Consider the following 24,034-nt stretch of genomic DNA (forward strand, 5'->3'; position numbering starts at 1 on the left):
ATTCGTCTCTTTCAATGGAGACCCAGGTGGCCCATATTACCCGGGTCGCGTTTTACCATCTTCGCCAGGCCCGGCGGCTGGCCCCCTTCCTCTCCCAAACCGACTTGGCCACAGTGGTCCATGCAACGGTCACCTCCAGGCTAGACTATTGCAACTCGCTCTACGCGGGCCTTCCCTTGTGTCTGATTCGGAGATTGAAAATGGTCCAGAATGCAGTGGCTCGTATGCTTGAAGGGGGTGCCATAAGAGAACACATTACACCTGTACTTCGCCACTTGCACTGGCTACACATTGAATACCGAATCATTTTCAAGGTGTTGGTGTTATCCTTTAAGGCCTTGCGCGGCCTGGGACCTCCGTACCTGCGGGACTGTCTTACCCCATATGTCCCGAATTGGTCTCTGCGTTCGGCAGAGGCCAAGCTGTTCACCTGGCGATCCCTAGCCGCTCCATATGGCCAGCTTTTCCACCTCCGCGGACACAGAACCTTCACAGCTCTGGCCCCCGCCTGGTGGAACGCTCTCCCATCAACTGTCCGGGCCCTGCGGGACCTTGCTGAATTCCGCAGGGCCTGTAAGACCGAATTGTTCCACCGGGCCTTTGGGGAGTCTAGCCGTTAATAGGGCCCCCCCTTCCTCCTTTCTCCTTTTTTGCTGCGATAACATCATGTGGCCCTACCGCCCTTCCCTTCCGATGTATGTTTTTAGAGGGAATTGATAGTAGGCGCCATCTTAGTTGACATCAATATTAATGTTAATTTATAAGTTGTATTTTAATGGGATAGGGTTTATTTTTATTAGAGCCATCTTAACTTATATTTATTTTATTTTAATCTAATTGTGCTCTATTTACATGTTGCACACCGCCCTGAGCCCTTTGGGGGAGGGCGGTTTATAAACCCAATAAATAAATAAATAAATAAAATAAAGGGGGGGCGCCACGGGGCGGGGGCATGGGGGCGGAAAATATAGAATGTGCACCGGGCCCAGTTTGGCCCAGCTATGCCTCTGCCCAGACCATAGTAGTCCCTCCCACTCCTCAGGTCACCATTTCAGGTCAGAGCTTCTTTTTTTAAAAAAAAAAAATCAGGGTGAAGGTCTATTACAGTGGTTCTCAACCTTCCTAATGCCATGACCCTTTAATACAGTTCCTCATGTTGTGGTGACCCCCAACCCTAACATTTATCCATGTTACAGATGGAGAACACAGATGCAGAGAGTCTTAGGCAACCCCTGTGAAAGGGTCGTTCGACCCCCAGGTTGAGAACCACTGGTCTATTACTAGTGTGGTGAACCCAGTGAAATTGACACGGCTGATCTAGCAAAGTAATGCTAAACCAAAGGTGGGGGGAAAGCAGCAGGTAATCTCCCCAAATGGAGATTGGATGGAAACAACAAGGAGGTGGACGGGCAAAATGTCAGATCAGCTTGGCTATGGACATTTCGCAGGAAGGTAACCTGTACAAACAAACAAAAAAGCAGAGAAACAAAGAATGATGTAAACAAAAAAGCCGAAACGAAACACTGCAAAGCCAGGTTAGATAACTGACTGCTTCTCAGCTGTGGGGTAAATAGTGCATACATAACTGGTCTGCGTGAGCACATAGTGGCCCTGGGAGTAATTTAGAATTCATCGCATGGACAAAAATATATATATTATGTAAGCAGCATTTAGTGTTTATTCATTGAACGCCAGTGTGATTAGTTAGAGTGCCAGACTAGGACTGGAAAGATCAGAGTTAAAATCCTCACTCAGCCAAGAAGTTGGCTGGGGAAACTTGCCACTCACCATGTCTCAGACCAGTCCACCTTTGGGGGTAATTTTGAGTATGAACTGCAGAACAGAAACATGATAGCAGATAAAAGCTAGCAAAATACTGTCATTATGATAGGTGGTATCAACATGGGGGGCGGGGGGAAGAGCTGGTGTACTGCAGAATACATAGAAGTGCAGTTGGTTACCCCCATAGCTCCTCATCTGTGGATGTAGAATTGTGCACTGCCAGATGTGGCGACAGACATGACAGGAATTGTGACCCAGTATGATACTTCCATGTACAGTAATTTTCCTCACAGCTATTATTCACTCATACTGAAAATATGACAGGTAATACTGAGTGACATAACAGACATGTGGGATAAACTTTCTGTTTCTCATGATCCAATTCTGTTTATTCATTTCCTCATGTAAATAGCCACACCTCATCTCAGTGGAGACCTAAAGCACCCCACATCATTCTCCTCTACTCCATTTTATCCTTACAACAACCTTGTCAGTTAGGTTAGGCTCAGAGTGTTGGACTGGCCCAGGTTCACCCCAAGCATACTTCTGTGGCAGAGCAGGTATTTGAACCTGGATCTCAACAGATCCTATTTTAACTCTCTAACCACTACATATACTGGCTCTTTCTTATTGCAGGAAAAAAGTTTATCCATATAATATAGCTCCAAGAAGAAGGAGTTTGTATACATTCTCAAATATGCAGTTTCCAAGAGACTGCAAAGAGTGTTAATACCTTTACAGAATTTGGTACATTGCTTACTTAATAAGCAACACTCCATTCAGTCCACACTATTCAGACAAAAATCTTGTCTAGTTAGACTCAGCATGATCAAAAAATGGGGTAGGTGCAAAGTATACTCCTAGCCCAAAAAAGAATTTCACCAAACAGCTTACACCCAAAGCAACTTGTCTTAAAGTGACAACTACTCTTTTTAATGGTAACAAACTCCCTGTTGTCTTAAATCAGACCAAAGGAAAGCAGACTGTCCTGGGAGATCTGTTGCCCTGTGATTAGCAGTAGAAACAGGTAGACAGGTGTTAGGGATGTAGAGGCAGAGTTAGGTTAGCTAATTCTTTTTGTATATATTGTTGGGGATTGTACTGTTTAAGATAGCATCTGTTATTAAATTAGTAAAGTTTGATAGTGTCAGTTAATTGCTGCTATTGTTGTAAGGGATACCATTAGGTTTAATGTGGCTAGAAGTTGAATAATGTTTAGAAGTTTGTATTTAGTCGTCATCTGAGATGCGTTTAACTGATTTCATATGTTTTATTGCTTATTCATTGCTTATTCATTATGTTGCTACTGTTGCTACTGTTGTTTGTTTTTTATGTTTATTATTGCTCATAATGCTGTTTTATAATGCTGTGCTGTTGTTGTTTACAATGTTATGTCTATGATGCCATATTATTGCTATGCTTATGAGGTTTATGATGTTATTGATTTTATGTTCATTGATGCTATGCTTATTGATGTTTGTTGTGTGGTGTCATGACTACTGGTGTTGTTGTTATATTGTTGTGCACTACCCTGAGCCTTTTGGGGGAGGACGGTCTATAAATTAAATATACAATACAAAATATATAAATCAAAATTTAATAATCCAGAAACTTCAACAGAAAGAAACTATGAAAATGAACAAAACTTGGCTACTAGTACTTAAAAACACTAAAATCAAGACAATGGTTAGTGAACACCACCCAGAAACAAGGTGTCTCCCTGCAGGAAACGAATGGATTACAATGCCAGGTAACTGCTATGCAGATGCCCTCACTAACTGATTATGCAACTTCAGTGTTCCATACATATACTAAAAATGGGTGGATTCCACTTAACACATGCAAATTACACTTACAAATTGCACCCTCAACACTTTTAACCAATGCAAATGGTTCTTTCTCCCACCCTGGACATTCCACAGGTATATATACTCTACTTGCTTTACTATCATCAGATCCTCTGAAGATGCCAGCCACAGATGCAGGCGAAATGTCAGGAGAAAATGCTACTGGAACACGTCCACACAAACTGAAAAACCCACAACACTCTAATGAAAGTCTTTAGTCCAAGATTTTAAAAATGGAAAAGATGTTCTTATCTCTTTCAAAATCAGGCGGAACACCATGTTAACATTAAGACCAATCATGCGAATAGTTTTTAATCATCAGTTGGTTGCAATTAAACTCTTGTTGGATACCAATCAAAAGGAATGAGAAAAATAAAATGGCCAAATCTGGCTGTTTCCTTATACCGTTACAGATAAGAATCTTACATCTAACAGGAGCCCTTATACTTTCAGATCTCCTGACAAAGCATTGTGCAAAGTGTGTAGAGATAATCAAATTATTAATAAATTGCTGACTCCACCATCAGCTTGTTTTGTTCTTCTTTGTTTTGGCATTTTTGGGGAACTGCTTTGCAATTTATTATCTCTGGGCCAATACTGGAGGAGGAGAGATGCATTCCTACATTTGTCTGATTGTATGCGAGGTCATAACTCCTACTGCTTGGTTTATTGGCCCTATGTAATGGCTAGGTAGGACCTTGGGAACGAATGCTCTGGGTGCTACATGACATGTCTAGGTAGGACCTTGGGAACGAATGTTCTGGGTGCTACATGAAGGGAGCATGTCAGGAAGCTCAGAGCCCTACTCCAGAATATTCCCCCCACCAAAAGGGCCACTCCCTGGGCCCTGCTGCCAACCCAGAAGCCGCCTCCCACCCATAGCCAGCCAGCTGAGCCAACCTGCCTCTGGCATGCCACTTCGCATGTGCAGCAGGTGAGTGCACACAGACCCCAGGACATGGCTGCCTGGGGCAGCTGGTGGGGCCACATATGAAGCCTAATGCAGCCCTCAGATTGGTCCCTTTCCCTGCGTGGCTCCACCACCATATGCTGTTTGGCACTGCTCCTCCAGATGCATGGCCAGCCCTATTAGGGAGGATTCTGTCCAGCCCAGAAAGAAGAGGTGGGGTGCGCTGCTGGGACTAGCAGGCAAAGAGACATGCCTTTATTCCAGAGTAGCTCTGCTCAGATCAGGGACTTGAACGAGTTGCAGGGCACAAAAGGGAAGTCTGCACCTGGATATGTGGACATGGAGTGGAAGCTCTGAATGCTGAAAGGGATCATACCCCTTGGGTCCTGTCCCAGAAACATGTGGTGCCAAAGCCTTGCAGTTCCCCTGGGGTTGGCAGGCAGTGGGTCATTGCAAAGGGCACATGGATATAGTGGGAGGCTCCAATTGCTGAAAGGGGTGTGACATATTGTGTCCCAAGCCTTGCAGTGCCCTGGTGCTGGCAGGCAGCATGTTGTTGCAAAGGCCACAGTGTCACGCTCCTTCCCCCAGCTTAGGCGGGCTTTCTGGGTCTGTGACTCAGGGCTAGGTAAAGTGAGCTACAAGTTGGGGCCCTTCCCTTGGAAGGAAGGCCCTCACAAGTGAATAACAAAAGTAGTCACTGTGTTCAAAGCAAGCAAGTACTAGATTACAGGCCAAAAAGTTCATAATAAATGTATTTTGAGCAGGGGTGACACAATTTCAGTCCTTGTCCTGGAGCACATTTACTATAGATATGCCCCTGAATGTCCCCCCAAAAAGGAGACCGGGATCCCACACATGATTTTTATGGATGGAAGATGGTTGATTTTCATTAATTCCTCCTCCCACTGCAAACATCTAACTCTTTTCCCTCCACTGGATGTCTCATTTCCCCAGCAGCAGCATTTCAGGAGGCATTTTGAGTAAAAGGCAGAGAAGTCATACTCTGTTGATAGAATTCCAAATCATGGAATGTTAAAGAATTCCATCATCTCCTACAGTTCAAAAAGGGAAAAATACTAAAACTGAAAAAAATTTTAAACTGACAAAAAAAATACTCATTTATACACACAATTTTACAGGCTAGACCATGGTGTATAATGGATTTTAAATAAAAGAACACACACACAGGTTGATCCCTCATTTTGCCTTTTAATTAACTACCTAAATTCATCCACAGTTAAAGACTTTTTTGGTCTTACATTCCACGTAGGACGAGGCTACAGTCATTTTCCAGTGATGAAGGCTATGAATGGATTATCTGGATTAGTTTCCATAGTTACATATACAAAAAGGATGAAAACAAAGATTGCAAATACAGCCATCTTTACACGCGTCGGTATAAATCCTTCATCAGGTGACTCAGGCATCACCTGGGATTTGCTTTCAGAACCTTTCTTCACTGGAAGAGGATTCTCCTTTATGGTTCTTCTTCTAACACTAGAAAAAGAAGAGGTATTACCAAAGGTCGTATTTTCAAAATCCCGAGAGAAACATCAGGTTGGATAAAAGGCCCTCTTCTGCTAAGTGAGAAGTTTTGGAGAAATATAATATTGACATTTCATATTCAGCCCACTAGAGTTGTCAATAAATTATTCTCCAACATAGTTTCACACATGCAACAGAATAGCACACTGCCCCAGACAAATTTACCCAGGTGTTTCTTCATTACTGATACCAGTGACATTAGAAGTTGAAACAGATGCACAATTGTAGAGTGGCAGCACCCTTTTCTCCCACCTGACCAAAAAAATATTAGGGCGCAGTCATCACTACTGAAAAAACCCTGCCCAACAATATAGGCTCTGTGAAGATCCATAAATCGGCCAGTCAACAATGCCCAGGCTGAATCCAAATATATTTGTCCTATGGAATTGGCATTTAGAAGGTGCAGTGGGTCCTGGACAAGTATCTGATCAGGGGATTGCTCCCTCTTCAAAATCCTGCAGCCTCCCAACTTTTCATAGCACTCTTCATTTCCAGCTAGCTTTGCTGTTTAAGGTATTTATTGGTTATGCTTTACCCAAGTCGTTTCCTATGCTTCCAATTACCTGGGTCGTAGGACTGATGACTCATTGTAAATTGTGAAAGTACTAACCCACCATTACGAAGCGAGAGACTGTTTTGAGGGTTTCCCTCCCACAACGGCATAGGTATTTTCCTCAGTTTTTTTCCCCTACTGACTTTATCAACTGTGCCCTAAGTCATTCTTCATTAGAATGCTTCAAGTGTGTACATTTTCAGAACTTGTACATCGCAGTGAAAGCAAGATCTGTAAGAGTTGTTTAAAAATGTATCTTCCAATGCTTATACCCTATCTGAATGAAACATTTATACTGTTTTCTATGAACTGGAGTAGAAGTAGGAGGCACGTGGGGGTGGGAGGCACATTGCCACTTTTAAAATGGACAATGGAAAATACACCAAATCCATGTACGATGCTAATCCCATTGTGCCTGGAAGGTATACACATATTACTCATAGACATACACACATAAGTATAGTTCAGATGTAACATCAAACCATGGAATATATTGTGTGGCTTAAGTTCCAGACCATGATTTGCACTCCAGATATATGTGCAAATCATAATTCATGTGCTTTGCCTCCTCACTTGCTTCCTTTCAGACTCTCTGGATATGATCAAGCCTCCTGGCCTTGCCAGACTGCAAGTAAAACACTACTACTATACAGCCTCTTGCTACTGGTTTTCTGCTTGTGACTATATGGTGGGAAAGCCTAACAGCTCCAATCTTTGGATGGCTCCTGGAAAGGCTGAGAACCAGATCATTCAATCTTTGTCTCAAGTTATGTTCTGCAGAGTTCCTCTTCCACATTAACTATGTCCTCCTATATCAACACATAGCATAATAAATGCTTTTAAAAAAACATGATGGCCAAAACTTATGTGCCCGTGTATTTCGCTTGACTGTTTCTCCAAATGATCATTCTCTTTAAGAACCAATGGAGATGGAGATAAGGCAGTCGCTCGGCTGAAAGTGAAAGAAGGGTGTGCTTTGAGAGACTGTCAGTGAGCTTCCACTTCCTGATTAGCACAGACCCACTCGGCAGTCTCCAAAGCCAGGTAACAAATACAACTGTTGTTTTTTATAATACCAGCATGACTTGCAAAACAGTTTCAAATGCTTCTTTTGCAGCAACTCATGAGGTTTGTAGATAAGCAAAAGAAAGGCCCACTGGTCCTTACACCATGTGTGCCAGACATTTTAGGTACTTGGGAAGAGCTTTACCTTTGTCCTGTACCAGCTTCAGGATAACCATAGTCTTCACGTGGTAGATCACTTTTCTGCAAAAGGGGAAAAGGTTCATGTGATTTTACAAGCATCCTATCTATCTATCTATCTATCTATCTATCTATCTATCTATCTATCTATCTATCTATCTATCTATCTATCTATCTATCTATCTATCTATCTATCTATCTATCTATCTATCTATCTATCTATCTATCTATCTATCTATCTATCTATCTATCTATCTATCTATCTATCTATCTATCTAATGACTGTGAGAATCAAGAAAAATAGGAACTTTGGTTCAGCCATTTGGGCCCACCTGCCAAAGGGGTGTGATAGATGGGCATCATAAAACATGATGAGGGGGTTACAAGAGCTATGTGCCCTGATATCCCTTTGGCAGAGAGCAGAACAGCCCTCATAAGGAACAAGGTTTCTAACTCAGGACCGGGAGAGGGTCTATCTAAGCTGGCAGAAGTGTTAAAAGGGGGAACCTTTCTCTGTTCTGGATTCAAACACTTCACCCAGATGATTGACTAGGGAATGTTTGCTCCACCTGAAGGTAAGTAGCATGATGTAACTCAGTTAGATATAAGTTTTCTTTTATTTCCTTAGATTTTGTATTCTCCTATTGTGCTGGTTATTTCCATGTTTATGCTCTAGTTTAATCTGTAGCTTTTTTCTGTGCCTGAAATTCCATTCACAGACTAAGACTGCTCTGGCAAACTAAGGACATGCACCCATGGAGTGGTGATGGTGAACTAAATTAATTGGAAGCTCAGCCCTCACAGGCAGCACTGGTTACCAAGAGGCTGGGTTTTATATCTTGGGGAGGTGGCAAGAAGAGGAAACATGATTTTACATGCAGGCAGACGATCAACATGCATATAAGAACACACAGATCCAGGATGGGAATGTGGCACTCATGATGTCTTAGCCAGGTTTGTTTCTTGCCTATACAACAAAATTCTAAATGATGATTCTGCATTAGAATAATGATCAGTAGTCAAGAAACATCCCACAATTTGTTAGAGCACCTGGTTTGGTCATCACAGATTGTGGCTTGCTAAATCCTCCATCTCAGTACAATATGGGAGATGAGGATAGGAGACAGTTGGAAGGGAATGTACATACCTGAGAACTTGCAAGGCAATTCAGACTGCCCCCACCCCCACCCCAAACTGCAGTTTATCTGCTAACATGCAAACTGAAACTAAACACTTGAGATGTTAGAGCAACATTTTGTTCACAAGTAACATTTTCTTTACATTTTGGTCTATGTCTTCTTTCAAGGATTTGATGTATTTATCTAAGTTTTTTTTTTAAAATGTGGTTTCTTTGCACCAAATTTAAATTCCTAGTCTGTCACACATGAATTGTTGCAAGAATACCATAGGTCTCTGATTTTTGTCAGGACTCCTGCTAGCTTTCTTCCTTTGTCCTTGTGACCGATATGCTGCCACTTTACCCTCCGGCAATATTTCCTGTAACTGATAATAGACAAGATGACATTTGTTAAAATAGTATAAGCAAGCACAAAAGATGAAAACAAGAAATAGTCATGGCAAAGGTTGTCTTTTGCCTATGATCAAAAGATCAGGAATGCTATGTGTACAACCTGGTTTGGGGGATAAACAGTCAACAAAAACTGTCCACTTGCAAAGTTTTCTTCAGCAACAATAAATTCCACATTATCAGGCGGTTTTAACTAAGAGAATGCTCTTATGCTTATATAGTAATGCAAGAAGCAGCATCACATCTTGAGTTGTATCCATACCAGTCCATTTTTGAAGAAATTTAACTGGTAATAATGCAAGGGTCCTGTGCAATCTGCCATTGAGGGCTGGCATACATACAGGAGAATGAGGTGATAGAATGCTGAAGTGATATGCTGGACGAGGGTGGATTCTAGTTCTAAACACTTTTTCACCTAAAAAACTTTATGCAAGTGGAAAGTTAGGACAGCAGGCAAGAAATCTGCCTCTTTTCTTTGCTTGCCTTACTTGTTTTCAATGTACAGGGAGATTAACATAAAGAATATGTCAGCATGTAATCTTCCACCAACAAACTGATTAAAACTGACATGTAAAAACATATCATCTTGCTAATTTCTGGTGTTTGTTTAGAAAGTTTTCTAACATTATTTGACCCTGACTGCAGGGTCCTCAGCCATTCCTTCTTGCATTTTGCATCAAATTACTCAGGGTACATTTCAGTGAACACTCATTTGCATGTGTACAATTTGTAAAATTCCAGCCCTATTTTAAAGAAAAAAATCATAATCTTGACCTCACAGTCCAGATTAAAGAAAGGAAAAACGTACACAAAATACATAAGAATCTGTTGCTTGCTATCCTGGAAGAAGTAAAATGAAGTGTATTCAGGAATGTGGATGTAAGTACAACCAAGGGTCTCATTACATGGGATATGAAATGCGAATCTGGTTGGGAGAACCCAAAATAAATGTCCCACTGCCAATTCCATGTGTCAGCAGATACGTGGACACAGTACTGCCGAGAGCCACCACAGGCTCCTGATAAAGATTCTGCCTATTTGATCTTCTACCAACACAATAATAACAACCTAGTGCCTCAACTGGGGGCTGTAATTTCTGTTCCATGTGTATAAACACTAAAACAGATTTAATTCCCATTAATATGTTTGTCAAGGGTAGAGGAGGACAGAACCAGTGGTGAAATTCAGCAGGTTTGCATCACTTCGGCAGAACTGGTTGTTAAAATGGTGCTTCTTAACAACCAGTTGCTAAATTATTTGAATCCCACCACCGAAACCAGTTGTTAATTTATTTGAATCCCACAGAACCATCCTTTTACTACTTTGTTAGATCACAGGGAAATATTACCCTCCCCCCCTACACAGCTGTTCATAATATTAACAAAGGTTTACTACTGTACTACTATTAAGTATATTGTTAAAAAGGACAGGGAAGAGAAACTGAGACCAAGACTTGAAAATAAATTGGGGGGTGGGGGGGATAAACACAGCAAGAATCAGGTGGAGGGAGAAATGAATGAGAAGAGCATGGAAAACAGAGAGAGAAATTAAGGAAAAGAGAGGGAAAGGTGGTTTTATCCTTCTGCAACACAGTAACTGCCACTTTGCAGGATCTGGAAGAGCTGGGTACAAAGAAAAGAGAAAAAGACTAAACTACTGGGGAAAACAACCATGTAAGCAAATTGCCGGCTGGCAACTACTATATTAGTCTTGATCCAGCATGGTCTAATAGACAACTCTGCTTCAGTCTTGCACAAAGGAAAGGCTAGGAATGCAGTACTTTTTACTGTGCTCAGATGTCCCTCCACCCCTAGTGGCTGCAGTCAGAACTGCATTAAAAGGAAAAATCACTGGACAGGCATTCAGTTAGATGAAACATACCGTTAACTTCAGGGGGCCCTCCAGATGACTTGGGGCCCATGTTTTTTGTTTTTCCCATATTTTGTGTCCTTCCCAGTGCTCCCTACTTCGTAGCCCTGCATGAAACCAGCAGCATCACAAACCCCTGCTGCCAGGGTTGCCAGATCCAGGTTGGGAAACTCCTAAAGATTTGGGGATGGAGCCCAGAGGGACACAATTCCTGAGACTACTCTCCAAAGCATCCATTTGCTCCAGGGAAATTTATCCATGTTGTCTGGAGATGACTTTTAATTCTGGGGGATGTCCAGGTCCCACTTGGAGGCTGGCATCCCTAACTGCTATTCTTTGCTGTCCAAAGTGGCACAGGATGAAAGGGAGGGAAGGCTGAAGCTCCTCCTACCACTATGCCAGCCACCTAGTTCCCACCCAATATTTCAAAGGTGAGTCCTGGTGAGACATGAGACATAAGTTTGTTGGGGGAACTGCCAAACCAAATTATGTTCTGTACGCTGTGTAATGAAACCCTGAAATTACACAGACCCATGGCTGCAATTTTGCAAAATAAAATGTTCAGGTTATTTTCAAACATCGGCGGGAGAGAAGCAAAATCCAAAAGATATGAAATAACAAGAGCAATCTTTTAATTAAATAACCACTCAGTGTAATAATCCATTAAAAATGCAACAGCAAGGATTTCAAAATACCACAGTGCACAAAAACCTTGTCAAAATAACCCACAGTAAAAGATGTGTAGTAGTACCAACCTAAATTGAATTAAACAGCTGTAATTGAAGTTACTTGCCTCGGCCACTATTTTGGCTAAACTGTATTCAACATCGGGTGACAAGAGTTTTTTCTGTTTTTCTGCCATATCAATGTTCGATTTCTACAGGTAAGAGGAACAGTAAAAATCACAATGGTAACTGAACATAGGAACCACTGCACAATGTGTATGGGGTTCAGAGGAGTATCTAGGAAAAATGTAGCCCGGTGCAAAATCTGAGCCCTCTGGATGGTCAGCCCTTCCCCACCATGATGAAACAACATTTTTTTGCACCAGGTCTTGAAGTCAGTGTATGGATCCAGTGGAAAGGAGGAGGGGTACGGGGTTTCAAATTCACATTGTTAGCCAAAGTTTTAATCACAAACTTAAGTTAAATAAACAGTTTACCTGTATTGCTCTTTCAGTGGTCACTTATTTGGTTACACATGTGGGTTCTGCAGCTACAGAGAGAACTATCTGGACTGTTTTGGAGCTTAAGTCTAAAGATGGTGTTTCTGTCATCTTGTCCCATCCCCCCACACCCAGTGAAAGCTCTTCAAAGGTGCCTTGAGGCACAGGACAGACCGTCCACTTTTGTTCTCCTTTGACTGCTCCTGCAGTACCAAACAGTTTTGCAGAGAACTTTTTACTCTTTGGCAACCCAATAAGTTTTTCCCCCCTTGATTTTCACCAAGAAGATTACATGGGTCATTGGGGTAACTTCTGAACATCAGGGGACACTTTGAAGGTTGCCCTTCACCAAAGGCTTAAATGTCTGAGATGCAAAGTGCAGCTGATGCTTTTTCCTTGGCCTCAGGAGAAGGGGAAGGAGGGGGCTGTAATAAGGGAGAAACCTTCTGGCCAAACAGCTACCCCAACATGAAACTGTACAGAACTTTAAATGTACAAAATAAATGTACATATTCCTGACACTGGACAATGCTATGAACTACAAGAAGCAGCAGGCATTAGAGAAGATTGTGGGGGAGGCTGTGGTATCGCCTACCATAAAGTGCAAGAGGCTGAATGAACAGAGTGTGGTGGAGTCTCCTTCTCTGGAGGTTTCTAAAGAGAGGCTGGATGGCCACATGTCAGAAGCGCTTTGATTGTGCGTTCCTGCATTGCAGGGGGTTGAGCTTGATGGCCCTTGGAGTCTCTTCCAATTTTATTATTCTATTATCTCTTAGATAGGAAACTCGGTTGATGCAGATAATTGGGCTTGATCAGTATTTCTCAAAGAGTGAAGCTGACCTACTTAGGGAGGTGCTTAGTTATCCAGTTCTGTCTTGATCCCTTCCCTAGAATTTGTCTCTTTTAGGTCAGGAACCAGGATAGGAACTTTAACTACCAGGCTGAATAATAAAACAACAATCTATTGCATGCACATGAATCTTGTTCAATCTATTTGAAATTTGCCTGCGTTTCCAATTATAATCCCATCTCAGCTGCATTTTCTTTCAGTAAATAAAGTTGGAATATACTTAAATACCTGAGCAGACTATTTTGCATCAGATTTTCTAGGGCTCTGGCACATTAACATAAGAAGCACATTCTAATTATGTGACTGCAAGTAATTGCTTCACTTGTCATGACTCTGGGACAAAGTATATCAGTTTATAGTCACTTGCAATTTCACGCATTTAGCTGCAGCCATAAAATATTCATGCCTTGAGGTACTCACGTTATCAGCCCCAGAGGGACATTCAGCTGCTGCTTTCAGGTTGTCTGCTTCAAGGACTACTTTTGTGGTTGTTGTTCCTGAGTAAGAACAGAAAAGTTTGAGTTTAACTCACACTGAATGATCTATACAACATTACACAACCCACCAGGGTCAAAGCCTTACGGTATCTCAAGACCTACTTCAGGCATATCAAACCCCAGGCCCAAGGGATAAGACTTCAAGTCTATCTGAAAGTTATGCCTGAACAAACACACTTGTGGATTCATTCACAACACACACAATGCCTTGAACCACCAGCTGAAAGACTCTCCCTATTTAGCCAATTGTATTCTTAAACACCAACCTAAACCATACATGAACGTGAATTAAATAATTAATGGGCATGCCTTGATTAGTGTGGCGTTCAGTGACCAGTGTACAAAGAAGGTCCACAGGATCAGTGCTTGCCCCCACAGAATATGTGAAAGCTGCAAGAAATCTCCTGCCTCGGTAGCAACATGTTGCATGGAGAAAGAATGAATGGGGCAGGCAGACTCATTCTAACATCCGGTGGGTGGCTGCTAATTAGGCCAATGTACATTTTTTTAAAATTTCAGTACCTTTCCTCTTTTGTCATTCTAAATTAGACGCAGAGCTAGATGACCAAGTGTTCAGCAGTGAATCCACAGGATAAGGCTGAAGCTGAATTAAGACTAAAGAGAACTTAGACCTGGATAAGTGAGAGAAAAACTACAATTTTTAAGAAGAGAGAACCCGACACAGGAGATGCATACACAGAAGATGCATTTTAAAAAGATAAGCTTAATTTGACGGGCAAGAGAAATTGATTGGGAGGAATGAACTGGAAAATTAATGGAAAATTCACTGGTAGGTAGCAGTCAGAAGAAAATTACGTCTGGAGAGAGAATTAATTGAAACAGAAATTATTAAGGATTTTAAATAAATATTTATGGATCTGACTGCACCTCTATCTTGAGTTCAGTCTGGGCAAGTCACTTGTATCCCTCTAATCTTTTGTCTCCAACAGCAGTCAGCCCAATTCCTTTGTGAGCATACAAGCAGAGTGTGAGGGAAATAGCATCCTGATCCTGTTCTGAGAATCCAGTGTTCAAAGAATGCCCATGAAACCCTCTTCTATTAGCCTTGATAGCTACATGAAAAGGCTTACATGGGCAGAATTAGGGAAGAATGCTAGGGGGAACTGAGAAAAAATGAGGTAGGTGGGTTTGAACAGGGATACTGGAACTCATAGAATTCTGCTCTTTGGGGGCACAAATTGCCCTGTCAGACATATTTGTCCTATAACTGCAGAAGCCTCAGAATTTGGCTTGGGTGACTCAATCTAACTATAAACAAAACTGTGTCTGATAATCATGCCTAATACATATGCCTAACCCAGAAGGTAAGCCTCAAGTCGATTTAAGAACTGTGTTCATCATAGGAAGACACTGGTAAGTTAAAATCAACAGATGTTAAGTCTACACCACACTGTACTTTGCACCTGTAATAAACCTGACTAAGGTCTTTATGCTTTACATATGCTAAACTTCATGCTAAAGTGCCTTAATATGATCCAGGCATGTATGCAGTTAATTTTTATAAGCAAGTCTCTTGCCCCTAATATTCAGATGTCTTAATCCTATATTGTCTTCTGAATACACAGGTACCTTGCCAGAGTCAAATTTGAAACGATGCTGAGGGATGTGAAATTTTAATTTAAACTGAAGTATAAAAGAGCAGACAGATGTGTTCAGAACCCAGTTCTGGATGGAAACTTAGTGTGCAATAACAATGGCTCTTAGCCACTTTGTCAACCTAATCTTAAAAATATTTGCAGTAATATTTTTGTTAGAGCATCTGATAATCTTACAGCTACAACTGGACTACTTTCAGGCGGATTCCGCATGGGCCAAAAACAGCGGTGTGAAAGAGGTGTGAAAACGGTGTAAAATGGCTTAAAACGGTGTAAAAGGGTTTACACTGTTTTCACACCACTGTTTTTGGCCCATAAGGAATCCGCCTCAGATTTTTCAAAAGATTGATGAGTAGCTCAGAATTTTACGACATCTTTCTTTTCTTTGTAGCCACAAAAATGGTCACACCAAGAAACCTGCTTAAATAGTTAGGCTTTATCTAGACAGTTGACTTTATCGTCAGCAACTTCAAAGGCTGCTAGAAAGCAGGAAACAGATTTACCCTATAGCGCTATTAGTCCATCAAGGATTACAATTAAGATAAGGGAAAATGTCACGATGTCATCAACTTATTGTTTCATCTCCATATTAGGACCAGAAAAAGCCATATTTGGACTAGACAAAGGAACTAAAATTTTATATGCTGTTAAATTCCATTACTGCACACCATGCTGGTCAAAGCAATTGCTCAACCAACTGGCTTTGAAACCCTAGCCTTTGAAAACCATAGCGGATATTTCAAGGCTACTTCAGAAGTTACACTTTAGAATCTCATTATTAGAATGTAATTCAATATAATCTCAATGGCCCCTTAAATTAGATCTGAAGAGAATTTCATTTCATAACTTTTATTGGCATAAAAAATCAAAATAGAAGTTTCAAAAAAATAGAAACATGATTAAGAACACGTTAAAATAACCATACCTAAGAATTTAGCCACAGCCTCTAAGATCACAACATTCTCGCTATTTAAAAGAAATATAATTTTTTGTGGATCACTTATCTCAGCTTGGTCTATTCCCTTAAATTAGGACAACTGTCTCACAACATTTCCTTTCTGTGATGGTGGTAGAAACTGCCATCACAACTGACTTATGGCAACCCTGTAGGGTTTTCAAGGCAGGAGAGGTTCAGGAATTGAGTTTCTTAGTATCATGGGGACAATAATATTTCTTCTGTAACAGTGGAAGAAAGTAGTTGTTTCTGGCCTTGCATAATGGCAACTATGCCAAATATATCTAAATATTCCCTTCCCTTAGATTTTAACCCATAATCCCAGGCAGAGGTGTATCGGGGGGGGGGGGGGGTGGTGCCCGGGGACAACACTTTCTCTAGGCGCCTCCACCTGCCCGTCACGAAGCCCCACCACCATGCGTCCCTGGAGGCCTGCTCCTGCTCCCCCCAAGACCTGGGAAGGGCAGAAGCCAGCCTGCAGAAAGCCTGAGAGGGCGGGGCACCGCTGTCTGCTGAGGAGCCGCCCCCGTCTTGCATCCATGGAGGCTGGCTCCGGCTCTCCCCAGGCTCTGGGAAGGTCAGAAGCTGGCCTGCAGGGAGACCAGGAGGGGGGTAGGGCACCGCAGCAGGCAGCTCAGGCGCATACTGTTTCATCACATGGGGGAGGCACCTGGCACCCTCTACATGACCAAAAGGCATGCGTCTGGGGACATGGGTGTCCCCATGTCCTAGGGCGGTACGCCCCTGATCCCAGGAGGGCAGTTTTATATCTACAATTCTGCAAACAGCAGCACAGGAAGTAATATGTAGACACTAGAGGAGCTTTGATTTGGGCAGAACAAATCCATTGGAACATAGACTTAAGAGTTTATATCTAAAGCTATGGGAACCTGCATGCAGACTTTTAACACCTCAGCTCTGGAGGCAGACACACCTTTGAAAACCAAATGACATCTTTGGAAAAGGGAAATAAAGTATGGACACAGGAAGAATGTTTTGCCTGCAGTTCACTTACTCTGGAGCAATCCAAAAAGAATGCTTGGAAGTAGATCTGGTACATGCAGCACATCTGGTGAAAGACTTGCAAGCATTACCTTGTTCTGAATCTTTGCCCTCCTCAGAAACACAATCACACCACTTCTGTCCAGCGGCTCTTGCTGGGCATTCCTTCATAAACTGCAGCAACTTTTTCTCATAAATGGTCCTTGTAGAAGCTAAAAACAAACAAATCATGGTGTAAAAGCTTGTAACAGAGTAACATTTCTTATACTGGGGATCTCCGCTATCTCATCACATAGGCCATATACAGACCTACAAGAAACTCAATTAATCTTCACCACAGGGTTTTTGTGAGGATAGGGTAAGGAAAGGGAGAGGCATAACGGCATAAAAAGGCACCCGGGGACAAGGCCTTGTTTTTGCGCGCGCGCGCACACACACACCCCCGATAGAGGTGAGGGCCCTGCAAAAACAAGCCCTTGCCTGCAGCAGGCTCCCAACACAGTGCCGGCTGCTGGTGGACCCTCCACCTCCTTCTGAGGCTGCAGGCAGGTACAGCCTCCAATAGAGAGGGGGGCTGGCAGCCAAGGCAGGAGTCAACCCCGCTGGCCTCTGCGTGCTGTGCCAGCACCGTGGCCAGGGTCAATGGTGCGGCGGTGCACAAGCTCGCCCAGGCCAGCCAATGCTCGCCAGGCTACCGCGCCATCAAGCCGGGCCTTGGCACAACACAAAGAGGCCAGCGGGGCGGGCACAGCCCCTGATGCCCGGCCCAGCCCCTGTGCAGCACGTGCAGCAAGCCTGCCACTTTGCCACTGGAAACTCACTCAGGCCAGCCAGCACCTGCCAGGCTGCCGGTGCCGCACCATCGAGCCCAGAGCATGTAGCAAGCCTGCTTAAAGGAAACCTAGGCCAGTCAGGCCCGGGCTAGAAGTGTGGGGGGTGATTTCCCCCCCTCCCCATGTCAATGATTGGCAGACACACAAGGACATATGATTCCATATGTCCCCATGGAAGCTCCACCCCCCCTCCCCAGAGAACTCTGTATGTTACCCTAAGCTCCCTGGAGGAAGAGTGGGAAAAATTGTGACAAAGAATTTAGTGGCTTACTGGACATTCTAAAACTAAACTGGATGTGAGCAATTACACACTGATAATTCCTCTATAAGCATGCACTTAATTACTTATTTTAATTACTTTTGTTATTTTGTAAGGTGCTCTGAGTTTTTTAAAAAAGGCAAAATATAATTTCCAGTGACAAAGGTAAGGTTTCAGTGACCTGTATAGCTTGTTACTCTTCCCCTACAAGTATGAGAAGGGGAATAAATGTGAAACAAGGAAACATTTAGCAATTCAGCTGCAGCAAGCATAACTTTGATTGATTTGGTATAGGTGTTTTTAAAACAAATAGGCCTTTTAAAGCTATTTTAATTGCAAGCCTTCTGTGCAATATTCAAAAACACACAAAATATTTCACAGAAGGTTTGCAATTAAAATGAGCCCATTAGTCAGGACAGGTCATAAGTCTGACTAGACAAAAGCACCCAAGCCATAGCAGGGGCAGACTGAGATGTTACAACGGCCCAGGAGCAAGCCAATCAGAGGGAACTGCGGATCAGCACTGTGGAAGCTATTCAGCTCAGACTCTGCCAGCAACACCATGGTATGTGTTAGCTCATCCACTTACTCCTCATGCTGAGGGAAAGGGGGAAGTGGCTGGTAAGCTAACACCAATAGTTGCTGCTGCTGAAGGGCCTAGGTTAAGTGGTCTATGTGGTACTAGCAGAGCAATGGAGACATCCCTATTCTTGGCCACCTGAAGCAACTTTTCCAGAACATTAAATGGCCAGTCTGTCCCTGACCAGCTAGGACATTTTGCTCAAAGTCAAGTAGCCCAAAACTGAATTTGCTGGAGAACTCCCCTCAAATTAGAATCCCTTGAATGCTCGAACTAATTATCTGTTATCTGCATTTTCAAACGCTATCTGCTGCTGCCTTTTGAAACCTCCCAGTTTTAATCATCATTTATCTGATGCTTACGTAATATTGGTCCAGGGCTGATCCCATACTCAGAAAGTTGTTCCCGTAATTCAGTGTCATTTAGTGCTTTTACAGTAGTTTCATCATTGGAATCTTGCTTTGGGGAGTCTTCATCTTGATTTTCTATAAGCACATCTACAGTAACCTCCTCCATTTTGTCTAACAGTACAGCCTGTGAAAGAAGACACAACACTGGTTAGGAATCTTTCCTTTATCTTTATTTTGTTTTATGAATAGCTAATTTATGTTTATTTCTCAAATGCAAAAGCTGCACTGCTAAATTTGGACTTACAGACTGAACAATTTATAAATGACTAACAACTCTATCACAGAGACGTAGCTAGGGGAAATGGAGCCCGGTGCAAAATCCGAGTTTTGCTGCCTCTCCCTCCTGTTCATTTGTGTGTGTGGGGGGGGGGGGAGGGGGGTTTGTTGTATTTTTTAGTGGTTTTTTTCAGTTTTCAGCCTGCATGGGGCATAGTTTTAGGCTAGCATCATCAAAATTTCAGGGTATCTTTAGGATAATCTCCTGCTGATACCTCCCAGGTTTGGTGAAGTTTGGTTAAGGGGATCCAAAATTATGGACCCTCAAAAGGGTAGCCCCATCTACTATTAGCTCCCATTGGAAACAATGGGAGATGGGGTAGCCCCTTTGGGGGTTCATAACTTTGGACCCCCCAAACCAAACTTCACCAAACCTGGCTGGTACCAGCAGGAGACTATCCTGATAATACTACCCAGGTTTGGTGAAGTTTGGTTCAGGGGGTCCAAAGCTTTGGACCCTCAAAAGGTAGTCCCATCTACTATTAGCTCCCATTGGAAACAATAGGGGATGGGGTACCTTCTTTGGGTGTCCATAACTTTGGACTCCCGGAACCAAACTTCACCAAACTTGGCTGGTATCAGCAGGAGTGTCGCCGGACGATATCCTGAAATTTTGGTGCCGCTATCCTAAAACTGCGCCCCCTGCTGGCCGACAAAGTAAAAATACTAAAAATATCAAAAATATTTTTTTACTGTCACCCCCGGCACGCGTCCAGTGCGATGTGCACTCCCTTTCCCATGGTAGCCATGCCACTGCTCTATCAAGCAAATATTGTTAGGATGTAACAATCATTATCTGATTTTCTACAGTAATATTCATCTGACATAACCACAAGCCTTTGAAGTTGTTGGACAATACTGAGCGTGTATTTGAAATTGTATTCCATTATCAATTTTGTCACTGAAAGCACAGTGGTGCATATTGTGAGTTTCACATTTATGAATATATAATCATACCACACTTTTCCAATGAGGTAAGGCATTTGCGGACAAAGTAAGGGATAAAAGACTGAATGTAATTTAAAATGGGGAGCCTGCCCCTAAGGGTAGACTGATGCAACAAAGCTTTCTACCATTGCTCCTTGGTTCCTAAACTTTTTTTCTGGGAAACACTGTTTTCACATGTGGTGGTCCTGGAGATAGGCTAATAAGTTCCACACACTAATCAAAGCTATAACCAAGGTGGAAATAAATTTCTTGCTGGAAATACTTTTAAACATGGTAATAATTGGTAATCCAAAATTGGACAAATTGTTATTATATATGATTACAGCGGCCAGAGTATTTATGCCCAGTTATGGAAAGAAAGAAGATAACCCTCTCCAGAAGACTGGATATTAAAGATAATAGACTTTGCGGAAATGGGTAAACTTTCATACCTGCTAAGAAATCAGACTTGAGATTCTTATGCAGGGACTTGGAATTCTCTGATATTATATCTTAAATTAACATATCCTGCACTACCTTTGATGTATAAGCGGCATGTGATAATTCAGAAGAAAAGGATTTTTTAAAATGTATGCAGCTTAAAATTTAAGAGCTAAATCAAATACAACTATTGTATCTGTTATTCCTTTGCTTAACACTTTGAAGTACAAGTTTCTCTTTCTTAAAATAAGCCTGAAAATTTGTGAAATCAAAATTTAGCAAAGTAATTACTATATGATTTATGCTTTCCAGTAGGTATCTGAATATATACAAATAATATTTGGTTAGGGTTTCATAAGTCATAAGTTTCTATTTTTCAAAATTGTTAGTGAATGTAAGAAACTGTTAATTTAAACAGGTGCTGTTAAGTATCTGTGATTCTGTTTTAATGTCAATTTAACTTAATTCAATAAAGTAAACTATAATTCAAAAATTAATAAGAAACAAAAAGAAGTAGCTGACCCTAACTTGTAAAGGGCTTTAAAAGTTAATATCAGCTCCCTGAATTAGGCCAGGAAGGAAATTGGGAGTCAGCAAATGTGAATAAGATTGGAGCGATATGGTTCCTAAGGCGCTCTCCAGTCAGCATTCTGGCCCCAGTATCCTGTGCCCTGTAGTTTCTGAACAGCCTTCAAAGACAGCCCTATATAGTCAGTGGTGGAATTCAGCAGGTTCACACTGGCAGAACCGGTTGTTAAAACAGTGCTTGTAAACAACCAGTTGTTAAATTAATTGAATCCCACCACCGGAACCGGTTGTTAAATTATTTGAATCCCACCACTGCGTACGTGTATTGCAATGATCTAATATAGTTGTCACTGGGGCATGCACTGCAGTCTGCGTTTTCCATCTGACCTGGGCCTATTACCAGCAAGATCTTTCCTGCTTAGTAAAATGGTGAAAGGCACCACAGCCAGCCCTGTCATCTGTTTATCCAATTTATGTTCTGGATCCTGCAGCACTTCCAGACTATGAACCTGCTCCTTTAGGAGTGTGAAATCCCATCCAGAACAGGAGACATCCCAATTCCTGGATCAAATCTTCCCCAGCAGCACCACCCTTTTGTCAAGATTACGTACAAAAATGTCAAGCCTTTGAAAAAAGGAGTGGACAATTGTATAGGCTAGTCTAGTGTAAGGGTCCCAAATGGGATGCTCCGGGGTGCCATCATACCCAGTGCCAAATGCCAGCCACTTGTAGAAAGCGGGCAGGGTGGAATTTTTACGCAGCAAGCCTTTCTGACTGGCAGTTGGAGATCTGAGTGGATCTGATCAATTGTGGCATCACTTTGGCACAACCTTTGACATGAAAAGACAGGTGAAGCTCCTTCAGACAATTTCATATGATCCATGACCAGAAAATGGAGCAGAAAAGGGGTTTGGATTTGGAGATTTTACTATGGTAAAGAGACCTAAACAGATTTGTAAAAACATTGCTTTGGTAGCAGCTGCCACAGAGATTGTCACTGTGTGACTAAATTGCAAGCTGTGGCAGCCATTTTGTGCCTGTGCCCACCATGCCAGGTGAGAATCCCAAAGGGGCCCACACAGGGTCATAAAGCCTGGTGCTTCAGATTCTCTTTGCTCCTGGAAAAACAAATATAAAGTTAGAAGCACTATTCCCCCCCCCGCCCCCCCCCAGCACTAAGGGGGTCCTTAGTGGGCCCAAAACAGGAGAAGCCATCTCTCAAAACCCATTTTAGTAGAATTCCCTCAATGAGAAAATTAAATGTCAGGTATTCAGAACCTTGTTTTTGGATCAGAATAATATTAGGTACCGTTGTTGCTGAAGTCATCAGATCACCTCACAGGAGACTAGTTTTCAAACATTATCCATTCTTTATGACAAATCCTATAGGTGTCCCCCTCACGTTTTGTTTGGAAAGACGTTTACCTCAACCTCCGACCGCTAAGCAGCCCCTACGAGGCCGATCGTTTCTTTCCTTTTGCCTCCACGTTCCCCTTTGTTTTGGGATTATCCCTACATCTGTAAATCCCCCCTCAAATTTTACAGGAAATGAGTACACACTCCACGATCTTGTCGGGAAATGCTTTATGGCGCTTCACCTCGCCTCAGGTGTAAAATAAATCCCCGCTCAACCACGGGAACCACTGACCCCGACGTGATTCGAACACGCAGCCTTCTGATCTGGAGTCAGACGCGCTACCGTTGCGCCACGAGGTCCTGAAAACCAATGAGAACCGAAACCCTGAAGAGCCAGCAAATCGCTCCTCTCGGTTTTTTTTTTCCTTTCTTAACTACGTATACATGCGCACTGAGATGTTTTGGTTTGGCGTGCACGCTCACCGAAAGCGGACACCTTGCTTTCCTCTCATTGGCCTCCTTCAGGCAAAACGAAAAAAAAAATTGCTCACTTAGTGCTTTTCACCTCTCGTGATCTCTCTACACGCACAGAGCGGGAACCCAACTCCCATTTCCCTAAGAAACCACCGAAGACACAGACAGGGAGACATCGCAGGCACTCCCGGGTGCCTTTGAAACCGCCGTTGTGACGGACGGCCCCTGAGCGTCAAAGCCACCAACCACCACGCAGACGACAACCTTGGGGGAGGAGCTCAGAGCTCGAGGCTGAGGTAAGGCGGTTTATGATGGGAGCTACCATTGGGCGCTCTATAGTAGGGGTGTGTCCTTACCGGATAGGTCCGCAGGAGAGGATGCGTAGGAGCAGTAATTTTATACCCCTGCGTTGACTCCTTTCTCCAGGCGTGGAGGTTTAAGTGGCGGCGGCCTGAGGTGGCCAGTGGCCTCAGGATTACAGTTTGCCTCTCCGTGTTGAACCCCCCCCCCGCTGTAATTTTGGACCTGTACGCCTTATTCACACTATGTAATTTCCCTGTAAGAGATCGAAAATGTAGTAAATCTGAAGTGACTATTGTTTTGCCAATCCCCACAGTACAATCAA

General features: G+C 42.7%; 1 protein-coding gene and 1 non-coding gene across 7 annotated transcripts; both read right to left on the bottom strand.

Annotated features, from left to right (window-relative positions):
- Positions 1-5,731: 5,731 nt before the first annotated feature.
- Positions 5,732-23,667, bottom strand: LEMD1 (LEM domain containing 1). 6 transcript variants are annotated; one of them, XM_048499059.1, is made up of 8 exons: positions 23,487-23,667; positions 19,360-19,531; positions 17,418-17,537; positions 13,676-13,752; positions 12,034-12,117; positions 9,248-9,346; positions 7,851-7,906; positions 5,732-6,039 (listed from the first exon to the last, which is right to left on the bottom strand). In XM_048499059.1, exons 2-8 carry the CDS (start codon positions 19,511-19,513, stop codon positions 5,826-5,828), a joined length of 804 nt encoding a protein of 267 aa, XP_048355016.1. In that variant the 5' UTR covers positions 19,514-19,531; positions 23,487-23,667; the 3' UTR covers positions 5,732-5,825. The 6 variants fall into 6 exon arrangements, with proteins under 6 accessions (XP_048355016.1, XP_048355017.1, XP_048355019.1 ...); XM_048499060.1 differs by having other exon boundaries at positions 23,419-23,667; XM_048499062.1 differs by lacking the exon at positions 23,487-23,667 and adding an exon at positions 23,228-23,376.
- On the bottom strand, positions 23,224-23,295 carry TRNAW-CCA. Its single transcript has one exon. It is a non-coding gene; the product is annotated as a tRNA-Trp (tRNA).
- Positions 23,668-24,034: the final 367 nt, after the last annotated feature.

This window comes from Sphaerodactylus townsendi, linkage group LG05 (genome assembly GCF_021028975.2).
Source record: "Sphaerodactylus townsendi isolate TG3544 linkage group LG05, MPM_Stown_v2.3, whole genome shotgun sequence".
NCBI lineage: Eukaryota > Metazoa > Chordata > Lepidosauria > Squamata > Sphaerodactylidae > Sphaerodactylus > Sphaerodactylus townsendi.